General features: G+C 38.3%; 1 protein-coding gene across 1 annotated transcript in view; it reads left to right on the top strand.

The window, feature by feature from the left end:
- The window catches only part of PCCA (propionyl-CoA carboxylase subunit alpha), a 289,215-nt gene that overhangs the window by 97,611 nt on the left and 171,245 nt on the right, over nt 1-20,359 (top strand). Inside the window, exons 10-12 of the mRNA XM_069878949.1 lie at nt 435-537; nt 4,931-5,025; nt 14,655-14,805. Coding sequence (XP_069735050.1) covers nt 435-537; nt 4,931-5,025; nt 14,655-14,805 — 349 coding nt within the window. The remainder of the gene's footprint in view (nt 1-434; nt 538-4,930; nt 5,026-14,654; nt 14,806-20,359) is intronic.

The raw sequence follows: 20,359 nt of genomic DNA on the forward strand, positions 1-20,359 counted from the left end.
GACCTCTGCTGTTCTCGGGTATTAAGAGGGCTGTGTACCTTAAATAATGGTGAGCTTGACCTTTACTTCTGTATAAGAAGTACTTTGTAATTAATGATTTTAAAAAATTGTTGACTTTATTACTTTTGCAGAGGAAAATGCTAACAAAGAAAATTTATACAAATAATTGTTGTAAGTGCTGGACTTTTTAAACACTCTGAAATTATCTGTGCTTTGAGTGTGTAGTTTTTTTGTTCTTGTAGGAAAAGAAAGAAAGAAAAAAAAGATACTCATGAAAGAATCAAATGCCAATGTAGAAACTTGGTTTTTGGATCTGTGTGCTGATTGATGAGAACTGCTGAATGACTGGAATGAATAAGTGTTCCTTCTTGTATACTTCAGAACTTGACTTAATTTTTAAAATACAGATTACTTTTTTTTTTTCATTATTTAAGGGAAGGTTTTAGGTTTTCATCTCAAGAAGCTGCTTCAAGTTTTGGTGATGATCGCTTGCTGATAGAAAAGTTCATTGATAACCCGCGTCACATAGAAATCCAGGTTTGTATTATTATTTCTATTGTTGTTGTTATAAAGTATAAACGTATAACATATTGTTAATAACATATGAATTCCTAGCTTAATCAAAGTTCAAAATGTTTCAAGTACTCCACTAAAAAAGGCCTAGAGTCTCGTGTTTTCCTGTGTCTTGGGCCACTGCTCGAACTACATGGCTATCATGCACAATACAGCCTTCCTGTTTTTATTCTGTAGTCTGTCTTTGGCCAGGAGGACAATGAACCATGTTCAGTTTGGTTGCAGTGGTGGGGGAAGTTACAGGCATCTGTCCTGAGGGCTGGAGCTTGAACTCTGGATCTTGATTGCAGCGCTTGAGCGCAGCAGAGGATGTAGGAGTTCAAGTACCGCCATGCTTAACATTTTTCTTGCAAGCTCTAGGTGATTTTGTCAACATTTTGGATTCTGTTCTGAAGTATCTAATGCTCCCTGGGAACTTGGGACGATTTGTATCCCATTTGGGGCAATTTGAAATTCAAAATCAGGTATATTCTCCTCATACAAGTGGTTACGATCCAGAAGTTCTTTTAATCGGATCTAGTCTTAAGCCAGATGTGCTAATGCAAAACTAGACTTGTTTGTTTCAGACAGGCTCTTTAACAAAGTTAGGATTTAAAAATTTGTGATGTATTTGATCTTACATAGACAACTAAATTGCGTTTGTCAATAGCCTTGAAATAATCTTTCCTGACAAGAAATCTGTATGGACTCTGTCAGTTTCCACAGTAGACATTTTATTTATTTTTGTCCAAAACTTAAACTCTTTCAATGTTTTGGTATATTTTCTCTTATACTGAGAGCCTGAAGTATTTTGACAGTAGCTCAATAACTGAATGAACCAACAACAATAAATTTGATAGTGCAGAACGGTTTGTCAGAGAGAAATATTTATAATTTTTAACTCTGCCAGGTATGTGCCCACTCAAACCTGATACTTCCTATGTTTTTGTTTATTTTAGATTTCCATATAAAACTCGTTGCATATGTGAAATGAAAAACCAGATTATAAAAAATAATTTAAAATCCAACCTGTTCTCTTTTGAAAGGTCACAGAAAGATATATAGTGAACATTCAGTTTCAGTGTTGATCTTAGGTTGCAGAAGATGTTAGGTTGCTGGAGTATCTTCCTATGTTCTTCTGCCATGGCTTACAATTTTTGGCTACCTATGTCTTTTTCTTTATTTTGTATGCAAATCAGTATGTCTTATCAATCTGTTCCTTTTTGGTGCTTGCAGATTTGGGAGCTTCAGCAACTTTCTACTAAGTCTTTGGTGGCTAAAGTTAGGTGAGATTGATTCCTCCATGCTGTCATGAGTTGGGACCAGATTTTACGTTGTCTGGATTCCTTTAGGTTTAGAAAAAGTTACCTTGGAAAAATTAGGCAGTATTGAATTTAAGAATAGTCAAATAATTTTGTCTAGATAAACAATATAGCTTTGCCGTAAAACTATAAATTATTAATTTATAATAAGTGTAGAATGAATGTTATTTTCCGTAGACAAACACTTTGACGGTACCGTTTAACAATGTCATAGCGTATCATTTTTACTTAATGTTCTAATCAGCTTTAGGACGTTGACCTTGGTTAATTTTCGGACTGCTAAATATACAAACACTTTGAAACCAGAGGCCAAGTATTTATTAATTTAGCAGTAACTTTTAAATAGAACATTTTTTTAACATTCCCATATAGCTCCAAAGCATTGGTACTTAAAATTGTTAACTAAGGGGTTTCCTGTGTCTAACTATAAAACAATCACTTTGTAAAACATGAGAAAAGACCGAAACAATTAACAGGAAAATAGAGTCCAAATAGACTTTATACTTGAACTGATTTGAAGTCTTGTTCCTCCTGAAATATCTGATATAAAGGACCTGAGTTTAAAGTAAGGGTACATGGAATGTACTTGGCTTAATAGCAGTCTTGCATCGGGAAACAGAATTTAGCTGAAACATGCAGGAGGGATAGCAATACATTGTATTTACACATTTTGGCATATAGATGTATATAGCACCTACTAATGTTCTAATCACCTAATTGCACAAACCAGGACATTTTCTTTTAGGAATATCTAGATATTTAGAAAAAAAGCAGTAGCTGTGACATGCATTTTTTGTGAAGTGTGAACTAGAATGTCATATCATCTCAGAGATGATGATTTCAGTGTTCTGTAAGTGTCTTCTGAAATAGAATTGTTTTATTAAGTATCTTCTTTGGTTTCTTATAATGAAAACACTGGGCCTAAAATGAAAGTAACAGCCTAATACTAGATGATTTTTGGCTTTTTTTTTATAATTACCTTTTCATAGTGAATGTTCATACTTGTCTCTGAGCCATATTAGCTGATAATGGAAAGTGTTTATTTTTAAGGTCCAGGTCGCGGATATTAAGTAGGATACAAGAAATGTCCTGAACTGAAAAAAAAAGTATTTATTAGTTGACTTTAAAAATATTATTCTCTTCAGGAAAATAAAGAGAGAGAGAAAAGAAACACAAAAACTAATTTTAATGAAGTATTCCAATAGTTTTTGGTTTGTTTTGGTGATGCTGGATCTGTCAAAAGTTGTAGGCTTTGTGGCAATGAAACAGAAGCGCTCACAAGGAATCGTTCTTCTTACAGGACAGCAATTTTCCATCTGACTACCCTGCTGTGCCTTAGAGACACTGTTTTAATATTAAAGAACACACAAAAAAATTCTTCCCAAATGAGTTTCTGTAGAGCTGTGTTTAGTTCTGGAGTGGATGAGTTAGGACTCAAATAAGAAGTTGCTTTAGATGCTGTTGTTTGGTTTTTGTTTGTTTATCTGTTATTGAGATTCCTGTTACAGAATCTGGCCTTTAACTGATGTACCCTGGTGCTGCCACTGGGAAACCTTCTCTGGGAAGGGAACAGAGTTCTGAACTCATTGTTGTTTAGGAAATCCAAAGTAATTGGTCTTGTAGAACTCCGTGAAGGGGAATTTTTTTCCCGTGGAAAGCTTCATAGATGTATAAGAGTGCAACAGAATTTCTGAGGAAAGGGTATGTCTGTTCCTACAGCATGTGGAGCACTCTGGATCTGATGCTTACACAGCGCACGTGAGTTGTCTTCATGAGATCAGTGCAGTCACATCTACCCAGCTTATTCACGCGTCAGCAAACATTGGTGTCATAGATGCAGGAATTCATTTTGCTTAATGCCATACTTGCTCTGTGGTGCTAAAAGGAATAATGAATAATAGAGATTCGTTGTCACTAATGTGAGTAGATATGGTTGAGTTCACATGGTTCGAAGAAGGTTATCCACTTTTATTATCTTGTCTGCTTTCAGTGTAGACCTGCAGTATTAAAGAATGAAGCATGAATATTGGCACAGATTCCTGCAGATCAGAATAGGAAGATAGATGGAAAAAAATGGATTAGAGGGAAAATTTTATAAGGAAGAAAGGCAGCAGGTGTGGTCTGCAATGAAAGAAATTGTTCCATGGTGAAGTGTAGAGTATAACATCATAAGACTGGAACAAGTCAACTTGAATCCTCATATTTGGTATCCTGCTATTGGAAGTGGCTGTACTGTACAGTTTTTTTCATAAAGGAATAGAGTTTTTTTTTCTTTTTTTTTTACTTTTCCTTCCAGTTTGAAGTCGTAGAATCAGTTGAGAGTTCTGTTATGTCAAACTTGTGTTTTTTCTAGCATGTAATTTAGGTAGTTGGATCTAGATGCTTGACTGCATGTTTAACTCTTGCATGAACTGAAGCTGCAGCCAAGAATTGTAGTTGACATGTGATTTCTAAGAAATTCCTTGAAACTACTGCTTCAATTTCCGTTGAAATACTGAAGAAGCAAATTTTATCCTCCTTGATAAGACATTGCAAAGTTTCCAAAGATTTTTTTCTTTTTCATTAAAGCCAGCGTGCTGTGGTTTGCTTAGGGAAAGCTCCATTAGTCATTGTTTTTGAAAACTTGTGTGTAATTTGGGAGTAAAATTTGGCATACTTTAACATTTTTCTCTGTTGACACAAGATATTCCTTAACAATATGCTTCTGAGTAATTTCATTATGCAACGCAATTTTAATTGTTTGAAAACATAGTCTTAATTTTATTTCTGTCTTTCAATTTCTGATTTTTTAACTTCTGGGAGCTGCTCACAAATTTTAAAGCAAAGGGGTTTTTTTTTGCTATGTATAGCCTCTCTATAAAGGCTTTAAAATCCTGTTCAGAATTTGAAGGAGCATTCAGTTAGTATTTCACATACAATTAATTTTCTACACTAGCATGTTTTTTCATTTCTAGATTGGAAAAAGAAAATGAAATTAAACTAACTGAATGCTAGATAATCATACAATTTGAAAAGGCCAAATGGATGCATCTGTTAATACTGTTTTATTGTTTCAGGTTTTGGCAGATAAACATGGTAATGCCTTGTGGTTGAATGAGAGAGAGTGCTCCATTCAAAGAAGAAACCAAAAAGTTGTGGAGGAAGCACCAAGGTAAGTGTGCACCCAGACTCTTACAGCATCTTCATAGTTACTGAAAGCATTTTTGGAAAGCTGCTGATTTTATTTATTGTACAAATGCAAACAAATATTATTCTATTAAAAATGACAAAGAAATGTTTAAGTTAGACGTTTGTCTGTAATGCAGTTTTGATGTTGTACTTGAGGGTGTCTTGATCTTGCTTCATGATGTAAGAGGAAAACAGGTGTGTTGTTAATGTTTTTCATGATCTTGTATAAAATGGGTATGGATCTTACCGATCAAATATATGTAGTATATAAGATGGCTTTCTTAATATATCTGAGATAGTTTTCCTTTTGTTTACCATTCAACTTTTGGACTTGAGAGTAAAATAAAGTAAGGAATAAGTATGCATTTTACCGTAGATACTTGACTGTGTTATAGTAACTGTGAGCGGACCAGATGATACTCTTTATTCCTGTTTGAAATGGAACATGAAGTACTAAGTTCTCCATGCCACTTATGAACTTATCCTTATGGGATTATTTTGTGTTTGAAGTACCATTCATGGTAGTGAATTATAGATGTAGGTGTCCCGTAACACAGAAGAACTAAACTATCTTAATCCCAGTGATTTCAAATAGAGCTGAAATACATTGCTGCTGTGCAAGGTATGGTCTTGCTGTGATTTCTGTTGCATGGCATTCATCAGAGAATATGTGCAGAAGAAAAAGGGCAGAAGGAAGTTCTGATTTCAGAAAATCAGACATAGGTATATCACTGTCTGTGGGAATTCCTAGTGGATTGTGTTCACTGGGGGTGTTGGTTGACAGCTGACTGAACATGAGCCCACAATATGCCCAGGTGGCCAAGAAAGCCAACAGCACCTTGACTTGTATCAGAAGCAGTGTGGCCAGCAGGACCAGGAAAGTGGTTTTACCCCTGTACTCAGCACTGGTGAGGCTGTACCTTGAATACTGTGTTCAGTTTTGGGGCCCTCACTCCAAGAAAGACATTGAGGTCCTGGACCGTGTCCAGAGAAGAGCAAAGAAACTGATGAAGGGGCTGGAAAACAAGTCTTACGAGGAGTGGCTGAGGGAACTGGGATTGTTTAGCCTGGAGAAGAGAAGGCTGAGGGGAAACCCTATTGCTCTCTACAACTGCCTAAAAGGAGGTTACATAGAGGTGGGTATTAGTTTCTTCTCCCAGGTGATAGGACAAGAGAGAATGGCCATAGGCTGTGTCAGGGGAAGTTTAGATTAGGAAAAATTTCTTCACAGAAAGGGTTATAAAGCACTGGCACAGGCTGCCCAGGAAGGTGATTGAGTCATCATCCCTGGAGGTGTTTAAAAGATGGGTAGATGAAGCGCTTGGGGATATGATTTAGAAGTGGACAGGTATGGTTGGAGTTGATGATCTCAAAGGTCTTTTCCAACCATAGGATTCTTTGATTCCTGATGGGATGGGTTTGCCATTATTTTGTAACAGAATTATGTGATGAAACAATTTAGGATGTGAGGTAAAGCCTGTCATTCCTTTTATGTTTATGTAGGGGCAGCATATAAGTTAATGTTGGATTACAGTTGCGGGACTGGCACTGCTTATGACCTAGATTTTAAATAAAGCAAAGCTTAAATGTCAGGATGCAAACCCACTAATAAATGCTTAAATAGCTCTCGTTGCTTCCTGGTAATGCTTGTGGATTTCTCGGAAGCCTTATGCCTAAATATTTTAGTATTTTTTGTTTGTGAAATGTGAAGTCTTCATGTCCCAATATAATGTGCAACTGCACATATGTATGCCTAAGCACTTGAGAGAGGATTCTTGTGCCTCAGGAATACATGAAAGGCGCTGCCTGCCACTACTGCCTGTTCATTCTCCATGGCTATGGTAAATGAAAGGGAGTGATATGTCTTTCTCTCACAGCCAACTGTGATCAGAGTGTTTTCTTTCATCAGAAATATCAGCCTTTTAACTGTCTTGGGCTTCTCTGTTGGAGTTGCCAGTAAGTTCTCTCATCACTTCCGTGGGCAAGTCAATAGCTTCCAAAATTTGGCGTGAAAACTCTTCTTCCTTCTTGTTGTTGAATGTTTTAGGCTCTGCCAGACTTTTACTGACAGCTTTGGAAGCCTTACAGCCACTTGCAGTTGGCTGCAGAATCCATTTATTTAAAAAGGGTTACAAGACTGCTGCAGATAACCAGGGCACTAACTTCTGTGAGACGCTGTAGAGACCCTAAAGCCTGAAGATAGCCCTTCCTGTGAATGCTGTTTTACTTTGTCTCATCGATTAACAACTCCTGAAAACACCTTTTCTTTTACGGCTGGGTGCAAGAAATGTGAAGCCCTCAGTAGTCCTTTTTTTTCTTTTATTTTAAATGATAACTGCTATTAAGAGCTCTGAGATACAATCATAGGATAGTTTGGATTGGAAGGGACCTTAAAGATCATCTAGTTCCAACCCCCCTGCCATGGGCAGGGACACATCCCACCAGACCAGGCTGCCCAAGGCCCCATCCAACCTGGCCTTGATCACCCCCAGGGATGAGGCAGCCATGACTTCCCTGGGCAACCTGTGCCACTGCCTCACCACTCTCATCATGAAGAAATTCTTCTTTATGCCTAGTCCAAATCTACCCCTCTCCAGTTTATAGCCATTCCCCCATGTCCTTATCACTACAAGCCTTTGTAAAAAGTCCCTCCCAGCTTTCTTGCAGGCCTCCTTCAGGTACTGGATAGGTTGAAGCTTTTTTTTTTTTAACCCCCCCTTTCATCAAGCTTGGAAGACAGTGATACTGTGGACTAAAACGTTTATTTGTCTTTTGTACAATTTAGGGCTCTGGCCTCTTCTCAGGCCTCTTTTGAATTCCTTTTTTCCTGTGATGGTGTTTTCCTAAGTTTAAGAGGCTGTTGCTGAAGGCCTTTTGGCTTTGAGAATAATCTCTGTGATTTTCTTAAAGCTAAAACTGTTGAACTTATCCTTATGGGATTATTTTGTGTTTGAATCTCCAGTTTTTCTAGGGCAGTTCAGTCTCTTGTAAAAAACAAACAAAAAAGTATCTTTCTTTATAGGAGAGAGAAAGCTCTTTAGTTCACGCCCTGATGAGGTTAAGTTTTTAAGGGAGCCCTGGTGTTTGCTGTTGTCGGTCCCTCATTTTTAAATAGGGGACCAACAAACTTCACTAATACCCTTCTAACATAGTCAGTTGTCTTACTTTGTTCTGGGAAGCAGGAGTAATAAGACACATCTGATCATCGCCTGTTTTTTTAGTGCTGTGCGAAGTTAGTGCTGTGCAAAACTTCCAGTGATTTCCAGTAATTTGCTTTGCTGTGAGCTTCACATGTCTTTCGAAGATATGGTTTGTTTCTCTTTTCAATACAGAGGCTGAAATTTAAATAGATGAGTAACATTTAATAGTCTGTTCCGTAGTTCATTTTTTGTTCAAACTCCTTTCAGAGTTTCATCTTTAGAGGCAGTTGCTATGAGACAGTGTACTTCACACGAAAGAATGCAAGGGTGTGGTTGTATTTTCCTGTCTGCTAGAGTGATTAAATAAGGGATTCTTCCCTGTGTGGAGAAGCAAGGCCCTTAAGCTTATCAGAAAATCCATTAATCCTTTAGGATCAGTCTGAAGTAAATGGATCAATGGGAAGTAGATGTACAGGAGTCCTAGCTGACTTCCTATTCAATAAGTAAAGCTCAAGGAAGTGCTCTTAAACTTCACTTTAGTGAGAATAGGTGTCCTTTCTAACCATTTCAGAACCAGAGCTTTATAAAGCACTTCAACTTTTGCCTCACTACTTGGGTGAAGGAATGTCTATCTATTCAGAGGCACTTGATTATCCATATTGCTTGATGCCCAAACTTAAGGTTTTAGAGTGTTGTTACAGAGAAGTGCCATGCAAAGGCCCTTGCGCTCACCATGATCATCCAAGAGTTATCCTTTGTTGGAGTAGTCAAAGGAATGAAATATATGATCCTCCATTTTTAATCATAGAGTCATTTAGGTTGGAAAGGACCTTTTAAGATTGAGTCCAACTCTAAACACTTCCAAGACCACCACTGAATCATGTCCTTTAGTACCACATCTACATGTCTTTTGAATACCTTCAGGGCTGGTGACTGCATTATTTCCCTGGGCAGCCTGTTTCAATGGTTGACAACCCATTTGGTGAAGAATTTTTTCGTAATACCAAATCTAAACCTCCCCTGGCACAATTTCAGACCATTTCCTCTTGTCCTGTTGCTTGTTACTAGGGAGAAGACATCAACATCTCTCTCATTACAACCTTCTTTAAAGTAATTTTAGAGAGTGATAAGGTCTCCTCTGAGCCTCCTTTTCTCCAGACTAAATGCCAGTTCCCTCAGGTGCTCCACATTGGACTTGTGCTCTGGACTCTTCACCAGCTTCATTGCTCTTCTTTGCACATGCTCTAGCACCTCAAGGTCTTCCTTGGAGCGAGGGGCCCAAAACTGAACACAGTACTTAAGGTGTTGTCTCTAACTATCATATCTCAAAATTATGCTGAACGTCAGAACACTGGCTATTAAGCCTTCTTTCTACATCTTCAGGCCTTTCCTGGACAAGTAATGATGGAACAGTGCCCTGCTGTTATACTCTGTACTAGCATCCAAGATCAGTATTAGCACCCACAGTGAGCAAGTCCTTGAAGCTTGGTAGCTGAGTTCTTATTTTTTATCGTACCTACTTTTTCCAGCGAATCCATGTCCTTTGGGTTAAACCGTAGCATCCTAGACTTTCAGAATAAGGTGATTCTTAGTACAGTTTCTCGACAATTTCCTAAAATTTCACTGAGTTTCATCTCAGGCAGGAAATAATTTTTGTTTTTTTCTTTGGAGCTACCTACATTCAGAGTTGAGATTACCTTATCTATCCTACATGTTAGGGTTGTGGTATCTTTTTAAACTGGAAGATGTTCTTTCCATTTCAGTTCAAAGGACAAAAATGTTTCTTTCTGTTCCTGCCTGTGACAGAAACATCTAAGAGACAAGAGTTGTAAGAGGGAGACTGTTTAACCAGTAAGGGAATGCAAGTGAAACAGTTAAACTATCTTTGTGACCTTCTTTACCTGTTCACTTGTTAGCTTCTCTCAGGAATGTTTCTGTCCTTGGAAGTTGCACAGAAAACAACTTCTTTCACTTTCTCCAAGCACTAAACTGTCTCTGAAAGATCTCAGTATCGCGTCAAGTACTTTAGGATCATATTTTGGATTGACTGCCAAGGTGCTCCTTGAAGCCACCAACAATTTGAATAGGCAAGAACTTAGCAGAAAGGTATGTTACTGAATTAGATTATCTTCTAGAAGTTCTCCATAGGGTTACGCTGCATGTGTGTGGATCAGACTCCACATTTCCTATCACCTTGTCTAGAAATCCTTAAGGATTTAGGGTTAAGAGAAACAATGAGCCTGTTCTGACATGATTCACAGGTGGGTACAGTTTACATGTGGGAGGAAAAGTGTGTTATCATAGAATGTCATGAGCTGTAAGGAACCCAGAAGGATCATCAAGTCCAACTCCTGTCTCTCTGCACAGGAAACCCCACAAATTCATACCATGTGTCTGAGGGTCTTGTACAAATACTTCTTGAATTTTCAAATACTTCAGCATATTTATGCTCATGATGTGGTAGTACATAATGTATATCTCAAAGGAGAATGGTTTTTGTAGGTAAGTAATTCTTTTAAATTAACAGTGTGCCTGACTGTTTCCTAAAAGCAAGTATGCTGACTTTGACATTTTGAAAATGAAGGTACTGTTCTCTCTCGGTGTAGTGGAAGGGTAAATGTTATTGATTGTTTTTTTAGAACTATTTTTTTTGTCTAAGCAGAGAACTAATTTTCCACTAACAGTGTAACTATTGGTACTTCTCAGTATCTCAGCCTTATCTGTGAGTGAAGTCTCCCAAAATACAACCATCATCATTTCTGATGTTCTAGAAGCGGAGAGGTAATGTTTGCCCATGTGGTCATCTCTCTGGATGTAGAAACAATGGAACAAGCCACCTTTATTGTCTTTGATCCACTCTACAATAGCTTGAAGAAGGTCTTATGAGTGAAAAGTCAAGTCTGATCTTATTTTGGTACTTTTATCTTGTGAATCCTTTTTATTTTGCAGCCTTCATGCTGCCATAGGAGCTATTTGGTTGAAAGTATGTATGTGAGAAAAAGATTTGAAGTCAGGTTTAAAATGCTGTGTTTTCAAGTGATACCTAATTAGATTGGGGCAGAGTTATTTCACTTGTAAAAGGTGCCTTGTTAAAGAAGGGAGAAACAATATATGAAAGGTAAAGCAGCAGAGGGGAATAGGAAAACTTTGGTTAATTAACCTACTTGATTGCAGGGATGATCCAGTCATTTTAGAGCATAAAGCTTAACCACGTGGCAGAGATCAAGTTTAGCAGTGTGACACCTCTGTTTCATTCTTCGGCTACAGCAGGGGGTGAACAGAGAGATCTCAGACCTACATTTAACAAATATAGGGAAGATGCCACTGTAATAAGGGGGAGTAGCTGTCTTTCATCCATGTAAGAAGTAAAAATGGTTATTCTAGATTTAGAGTATAAAGCCAATATTGAAAAGTTCTGGTCTTCATAAGCCGCTCATTGGCCTTTCATGATCAAACCCTGCAGAAACCCCAAACTGAATTATAGGTTGTTGATTTTGTGTAATGTATTGTGTAATGAAAGGAGGTTGTAGCAAGGTGAGTGCTGGTTTCTTCTCCCAAGTAACAAGTGATAAAACGAAAGGAAATGGCTTCTAGTTGCAACAGGGGTTGTTTAGATTGGATATTGGGAAAAAAATCTTTACCCAAAGAGTAGTCAAGCATTGAAATAGGCTGCCTAGCCAGGTGCTGGAGTCTTTCTTCCTGCGGATATTCAAAAATTGTGTAGACGTGGCACTTGGGGACATGGATTAGTAGGCACGGTGGTGTTTGGCTGATGGTTGGTCTGGATGATCTTAGAGGTCTTTTCAGCCTCAGTGATTCTATGATTCTATCCTCTTGTTGATTCAAAATAACTATTATGAAACACTTCTATGTTACCAATGCCTATTTTTGATAGGTGTGACACAGTTTTCCACATCTATTTTTGCCTTTGATCTCATGTAGGACCTAATAGCTTTCTTGGGATCAGACTTGATTTCCTATTGATCTGATGTTTGCCAAGAAAGTAATTTTTTCCTAAATTATGCAAATGCTGGCCTTACTGATCATCAGAATTTGCTTGTGAGGGTACTGGAAGGACAGAGGTGCTAAGGAGAGCTTATTCCTATGAAGAAAAGGATGGCATTGTCTCACACTTTGCCTAGGTATTTCCTCACTTTTTGTGTCATATCAAATATGGTTTGTTGTGGCGGAAGTCTCTAGCTGTTCTGTGAGTTCAGATCTCAGTGAAAAATTTTGTAGTAAGTACTGAAAGATAAATCCTGTCCCAGCACTGGCTTCTGAGTGTAGTCCTGGGCCCCAGATGCAGCCTCACTGACCCTGATGAGGCCACTTCAGATACGTGGAGGTTCCTGATTGTTCCTTTGCAGAATTAGAACCCACTGTTGAGGGCACCTCAAGAAATACACAACATTTGGTATTTTCTTTTCAAACAGTAACTTAAAGGTAAGGTAGAAATGACTTCCTGTTTCCTTAAAGTACTTTAAAGATGGTATCTGAGTTACATGCCTAATGTAAGTCAACACAGAAGTATAATAAGCGTATTTATAAGCTCATATAAGGTGAACTGCTACATGTTGTCTTTCATTGAAGGTCAGTGTGTCAGGGTGACATATCCTTTCCCTGCTTGAAGCTGCTGAAGAGGGCTGCTGCTTTGCTGAGCCATGGGGTGGAGAGGAGCGAGATGAAGGTCTGGTGGCCACTCCACATCAGCAGCCACATCAAAGCCCACGTGTGCAGCAAGGATGAGTTGGGGAGAATGAGGTAGCCGTTGTGTCTCCACCACTCTTTTGCCTATCAGGATGACCAAACTGGCCCCTGGTCACCCCCTCCCGCATATCAACACAGTATACAGAGTTATGCCATAGCCACAGAACGAAGAATCAGAGGTGATCGTGAAAACAGAAGTATTAATAAGATTCATGAATAGAAACCGATATATGTTGTACTTGGATGACTTAAGGATGTGGAAACCATGAGTTTTCTGTGTTGGAAATAGCTTGATGTTTGACCCTGGAGTTTTTTGGATCCCTACACACTGGTGGAGCTTGCACTGGCCGAGGGACCAAAGCAACGTGCCGTGTCCCTTACTGGCAGTGCCACTGGCCGTAGGTAAAAAAAGATAAGGAGCTGGGCCAACGGATACCCAGCTGGTATCACTCCAGAAGGGAGTATAAGAAGGTGAGAGGGGTGGGTCATAATTGCAGTTCCCTCTCAGGTGGTCTGTGACCCCCACCAATGTCAACATAACATCCTGGATCAAATTCCTCCAAGCACTGGAGTGTCTGCAAAAACCTGCAGCAACCTCGTGGCAGCATCTTAAAAGACTTTATCACTGAACTCCAGACAGGTCTTAAAGTCCCTCACAAACCCTTATAGGATGCTAATACTGGTTTAAACTTAAGCTTATATTCTTGACTTAGAATTGTAACATTATGGGTAATAAAATAAATGTTTAAATGCAGTTCTGGGTTCTACTCTGTCTCTCTCGCTGTGTGACATGGGGTGACAGGCAACCAGTTTCACAGCTTTGATGGAAAGCCGTAGAAATTTATCTAGCTCTAAATTAAGCCTGGACCCTTAATCTAAATCTAAATTTGCTGTACAGAGGAAAGTAACAAGCAGAATATATATCTTTGAGTCTTCTGAGTCACTAGACCAGTGGAAATGGCACGTTGCTCTCTTAGAAAAGGCTTGGCGTTTGTGCAGTGTTCACAGTGGTGACCAAGATGGTAGATGAGCTGCTCTTTAGGTGCTCTTGAGTGTGTCTGCGATCTGTGGAAAGGAAGGAGTTGCAATTAACAAAGATGGATAACTGGTCTTCACCTTACAAGTAAAGCTGAGAGAGGAAAGGCAGGATATGAAGGTTTAAGTCATGAAATTGTTGATGGTGTTTTAATTAAATACGGTGAACGTCCAGATTTTCTTCATTACAATCTGACTCACATAAGTTGTTACAAATAAATACTTCATTGATTTCCACAACTTCTTTATTGCACAGAGTATCAATGAAATATCCATGCTGTTTTAATTCAGAGTTAGAAAACAAATTCAACCTAGACCTCCTGTCTTGTATTTTGGCATTCATATTCTCATTGAAAGTTGTTTTAGTAACGCTTTTTTTTTTTGCAAATTGATATGCCTTTTAAAGTATAATGTATTTGTATGTATTTATTTTCATTTAACTTTCATTATTACAGATCTCAGTGTTCTAAAAAAGTTGTGTTCTGTGATTTTATATTTTAGAGAGTACTGTTATTTATCCTGAATTTTCTGTACGTTAACGGTAATTGCAAAGCATGCAGTTACAGCTATTCAGGAGCAATATAAATGTAAAGGCATACACTTGACAGTCCTGACATATTTTTGTAACTTAAATAATGCTATCCTCTTTTGCTGATAGTTCAAACAAAAGATTCAATGATTTAATTATTATTATTTTTAACTAAAGAAAGGCATTGTTTCTGTATTGTAGCACTTTTCTAGACCCTGAAACTCGAAGAGCTATGGGAGAACAAGCAGTAGCTCTTGCCAAAGCAGTAAAATATTCCTCTGCTGGAACAGTAGAATTCCTTGTGGACTCCAGTAAGAATTTCTACTTCTTGGAAATGAATACTAGACTTCAGGTAAGAAAAACAGCTCTACAGATTCAGAAAAGTGTTATTTAAAAAAACAGAAGTTCCATACGTGGGGGTCTGCTCCTGCTAAGGCTTTCACATAACTAACTTGATGCATGTGAGCACTTCCTACTGAACTTAGATGATGTGCTCGCTTAAATAAGCCTGTGTACCCAAGACTTTGCAGCAGTGAGTCCTTGCACAGCACTCAAGGAGCTTTTGCTCTTTGTTACACTTGACCTAAAGACCTTGCAAGAGGTCACTGTTAAGTGCCACTGTGAGTTCACAGTACGTAGCTAGTCGTTGTGCTCTGATGCTTTTCCCCACTGGTCCCTGAAGTTTCTTTTATATTTTTTTATACTTTGATGGCTTGCTGAGTTTCTCTAGGAGGGTGACTTATGCTATATGTGTATATCAGCGGCAAAAGCTCTAGAAATCTGCGTGGGATTGTAATGTGACTGCGATACAACTGTGTAAAAAGCATCCTGATATAGTAAAAGATTTTTGTAACAATTCCTGTTTGCTTAGGGATATGATTTAGTAGTGGACAGGCACAGTTGGGCTTTGATCTCAGAAGTCTTTTCCAACCTAGTGATTCTATGAGTCTATGATGATTCTGTGCAGTCAGTATTAGATGTTACTATGTATACTGCAAATGAATGGATAAAGAGTGTTTCCTGGAAAACCCCTTTACCTCTTATTTGACTGTTACAATGCATTTCTGGCCAAAGTCTATGAAAACAGGCACATAACTTAATGTCTGGATATCATTCTCAAAGATGGGAAGAAAGTTGAACTTGTAAGCAAGTAAATGCTGTCATCCTTATCCTCCTTTTTCTCACTTCGTTAAATAATACCAGAAATACTGAAATGGGGAATCAAGCAATAGTGATTAGCTTCTTATTCTGTTTTAGTTTCATTTTGCTTGGGCTGTGTCCTGCCAGCTACTTGCGCATGTGGGCAGTGACAGAGCATAGAGAGAGCCTTGTCATTTCAAGATCTTTGCATGACTTTGTATAATAGCTGGGTAAATTTATGCTTTGGGTAAAGAAGTGCGAGAGAGAGAGAGAGAGGATTTGTGATACAAATGGACTGTGAGGGTGTTGCAATCTTCCCTCGTGCCAGGGGAAGACTGCTGATAAAATTTGCGTTGCCTTGCAGGACAGCAGTGTTTTTGGAATTAGTTGTAACAGATAGACTTCACACACTTTTTCAGGAGTTTGCTAGGCACAGCTTGATCTACCTTAGATTCAGTTAAAGTGAGTGCTGGTTAATAGCAATGTATAGTTCATTAAAATATTATGAAGAATTTCTGTCTCTCTGGTTATATCCTTCACATTTTTCCAAGTCTTGTAGTTTTTGAGAGAACGCTTTTTAGTGACTTTCCATGTTCTTTTTTACGTAGAAGAAAATGAATGGTTTTTGCATAACCCACCAGAAGTTCAAAACCATTTCCTTGCTATAGTATGTCAGTCCCTAAATGGACATAGTAGTGGGTTATCTTTGGAGGTGACACTTTTTGTGATTTGTTTTTTAAGATGTTATCTTTGCTGTATTGTGGTGTCTTCCCCCACAACGCATGGCGGTAAATGTTCAAATTACCAAACCTCAAACTTGCTTAATTGTAAAGGTACCTATGTAGGCAGTAAGAAAGCTTTCGCAATTCCATCTTTAAGGACTTTAAGGACTCCTTTTGAAATATAGCCTAAGCAGTTTCACAATCCCCAATAATAGCAGACTCATTCTTTCCAACTCTTAAAGAAATTTACTAATCTTAAATTACAGTACTTGTGTAGTTATTCTCTAATTCCTCTATCTTGACTGTGTATTGTCTCTAATTAGCATTTCAGCTTGAGGCTGGAGAGTAGTGATTTTCTCTGATTCTTCCTCAGGCTTACCCAAATGCTTTGTCACTTCTCCCAGGTCTCAAGCTTTACTTTCTCTTCAGCTAACGGTTATGCAACTAACATCTTGTTGTTGCTCCCTTCTATTAAGTGCCAAACTTAGAAACTCTAATGAAGCTTGTCCAGATTTGACTTCAGAACGAGGGCAGTCTCCAGATTTTCCTATATTGCTCCAGCCTTTTCCTTTTGCATCTCCTAACTGCAAACAGTGTCTAACAGGCTCACCTGCCCTGTTTTTGCTGAATGCTCCTCAGTTGGAAGAACTTTCTTAAATGATGGACATCTGATCAGTTAATGATGCTCCTAAAGTCTGTCAAATGTGCATTACAGACACAGCTATGTGTCAGCATCATCAGGACGTATATACTAAATTATGCAATTTCTTGTGTCTGTTTTGACATTTCAGCAATCCCTGATCACATCACTATAACGGTTTTACTTTGAACAGAGATTCAGAATATGCTTGCCTAAAGTTAACTAAATCGTGTCCAATACTTTGCACTGCAAGCTGACTTCTCCCCTCCCTTTAGTGTATCTGTCAGATAGCTTCCAGTGTTTTTTGTAAATTATTTTGTAGTAATAGGGAGTTGTACTATTATTTGACTGTCTTTTAGGGGATCCCTTTGGGAATATACCTTTTCTGCTATATAGTTCTGCCAAAAAAATATAAGTAGCACCTTAAAGGAAGTTTATATTTTATTTAATTTTTGTGTTAAGTGTTGCTGCAATACAATACGAGGTTGGAAAGTGAAAAAAGTAGGTGAATCAGCTCCATTGTGTCCCTTGTATGCTACACAAATCTGTTACAGATGTTTGACTCTCTCCAAGTGATTCGACTAGAATGATTTATTCTTTGCTGTTGGCAGTGTACTTTTTGCTCTATCTCCTTCTTTGTCATCTAGTCTAGCTGATAAATACGAGATAAGAGATTGGATAATTGCATAACAAAACTAGTTATTCTTGCTTTTCACAAGAAACCACAGAAATGTCTGACGTAGCAGGTACAGGACAACTTATGTACATTGTTATTTAGGGCTCTTCTGGAGTGGTTTTCAGGCAGCTACCACTGTTAGGACTGTTGAGGCAGACCAGATGTTGAATATCTGATTCTTAATAGCTGCTCACCCTGCAATGCACTTTGTGTTACGTAGCTGTCATCAGCCTGCTCAAAGGCAGTCGTAGTCCAAAGCAGCCAAACAAGAGCTTTGAAATAAATAAAAGGTTTCTAACCCATTAGATTAATAGACCTTTTAACTTCCAGATTTTGTCAAAATCTCCTTATCTATCACAAATGTTGGCTTTCACCAGGAAAAGAAAATCTTCTGTATTTCACTGGAAGACTGGAAATATTCCTCTTTGACGCTCTATGAATACAGTCTACTGTCTATAAAGAATATCTGTTAATTGTGGGTGTGCAATGTGGCTATGCTTCTTACATGTGAATCAACTGGTGACAGCAAAGGGGATATATCATGTATTCTAGAAGTTTATAGTGCCTTGAAATGAGAAGCATCTCTCGTTGACTTGAGGAGAACTGAGAGAAGTGCCACATGCAGCGTGAAAAGAGCACTTGCCCTGCATACAGCTTGTACATCTGTGTCTCAGGTCTGCTCCTAACCTACTGCTTCCCTCGCACATCATGCAGTTTAAATAACAAGTGAGCACTCCCTTCCTCCTCAAAACATGGCCAAATTTGAAAAGATCATTTGTATGGACTGCATTCAGCATGGTGGAGGTAAGAAATATGGTAATTTGAATAGCAGTGTGTTTTTGCCTCACGCAAGGTTGAATTTTTTTGTCATAACTTTTTAGGGAATAGAATTTAATTTTGTAGAATACTCTGCTGATGTGTTTGTAAGAGGTTTATTGAAAGCAAATGTCATATCTGTATGTTTCTATCTTATGTTTAATTGTAGCAAGAGTTTTTATTTTGTGTAAATTTTGTGAAGTTTTTTTAAAGTAATTTTATTTACTTTTGTCTTGTGCCTTGGAATCAACTTCCACATATTCATAAAACATTATCCAGTGTTTTTTGTTCGTCGCTTTCCAAGTTTTTATCAGATTTTATTGACCTCTGGAAAATGTTAAGTTCCAGAGCTTTTGCCTTTGTACAGAGCGGGCTGTGCCCAATGTAAAAGACAGAGGAAGAGGTTTTACATGCACCATGTCTCTTTCAACCTTTGTATTCATGTTTGCCCACTTGCAAAACAGCATGGCTAAGAAACATCTAGGAATTTGTAGAAGTCCTGTCAGTGCTTGTCTGGAGCTCCGCTGCTTGTAACTCCTGGTTCAAACAGTCTTTTAATGATACCTGTACTCTGTTGCACATCATGACGCAGCACCTGCTACATGTTTACTCAGTGAAGAAGTGCTGGAAAATACTGCAGCTGCACTATATAAACATTAGCAGCACAATATAAATAGCCAAGTGATGAGCTGAATCTGGATTGCCAGCTAAAACTACAGAGAGGTAGTGACTTTGGTATCCTTAGCAGACCCATGGGACGGCAAGCGGTGGTTTTTGTTGTCTTAGTGCATGTAAGTGCCTGGAGGATGAATTGTGATAGGTGGGCAGGAGTCTGGGAGCAGTGAAAGGGGCTGTCAGGAGTCAGGGGAGTAGATTTTCTACAAAGTCTGAATGGCGGCATTTCAAAGTAAAGCCTCAAGCGACTGTTTCTGCTGTTTGCCGAGACTCTTCATATTTCTTAATACTGGAATCTTGTTTTACTGTGACACTTTGCTTCAGTCATTTTAAATAGGCTAACGAACAGTGTCAGATGGTAAAGACTTTCAATTGCTGCTAACCTGGGCTGAATTTGAACTACTGACCTAAAGGTGAAAGGTCTCTTATCCCATTACCAATCCCCTAAGCCCACCAGAATCCATTCTGCACACAGTTTATACCAGCTGTTCATGGCCATTTTTAGAACCGAAAGAAAAGGTGATTTTCCTACCAAACAACACTTCTTCACACAAGAGGGTCAGCCGACAACAGTTAACCAGATTTTTGCCACATTCTTGCCTCCTAATGCAACTTCCATTATGTAGCTAGTGGTTGTCTGCTTTTCAGGCTTCCCAAAAGAACTACAGAAAAGCATTGCTAATTGTTGTTGACAGAAGAGAACGACATTGTTTGTGTAAGTCATTGAATCTGAAAGATGCCATTAACAGTGCTGCCAGGGCATGGAGTGATATCTTAGAGACAACATTACCACATAACTATCATAGAATACTATTTAAAGAAGTAGAGAAAAAGGAGGCTTCTCTCCATTTTAATAAGTAGAGAAACAAAAGATCATTCTTCAAAGGGTACATTAGTTTCTTTACTTTGAATTTGATGTAAAGAAAACCCAAGAATGGCTGCAGTGTGACCAGAGCCACCTTGAATGAAGTACTCTGAGAGGGCTTTAAGAGTGCTGCTAAATATAGTGAAAGCAGGAATTGTATCTTTAGGACAAAAAATGTGGGTTTTGTGGGTGCAAGTTTCTTAATTTCCTTATCTGGAGTGTGTAGTAGAAAGGAAATTGTGTCTAATTACTGAATTGTGAGATTTTTTGGGGTGATTTTTTGAAGTGCAGGATGTTAATTCAGAAAGTTATTTCGAAATTGTGAGCTAAATAACTTGTTGATATGAAGTGCGTGCTGTTTGTTTAAAACAC

The sequence above is a fragment of the Phaenicophaeus curvirostris genome, chromosome 1 (assembly GCF_032191515.1).
Source record: "Phaenicophaeus curvirostris isolate KB17595 chromosome 1, BPBGC_Pcur_1.0, whole genome shotgun sequence".
Taxonomy (NCBI): Eukaryota; Metazoa; Chordata; class Aves; order Cuculiformes; family Cuculidae; genus Phaenicophaeus; species Phaenicophaeus curvirostris.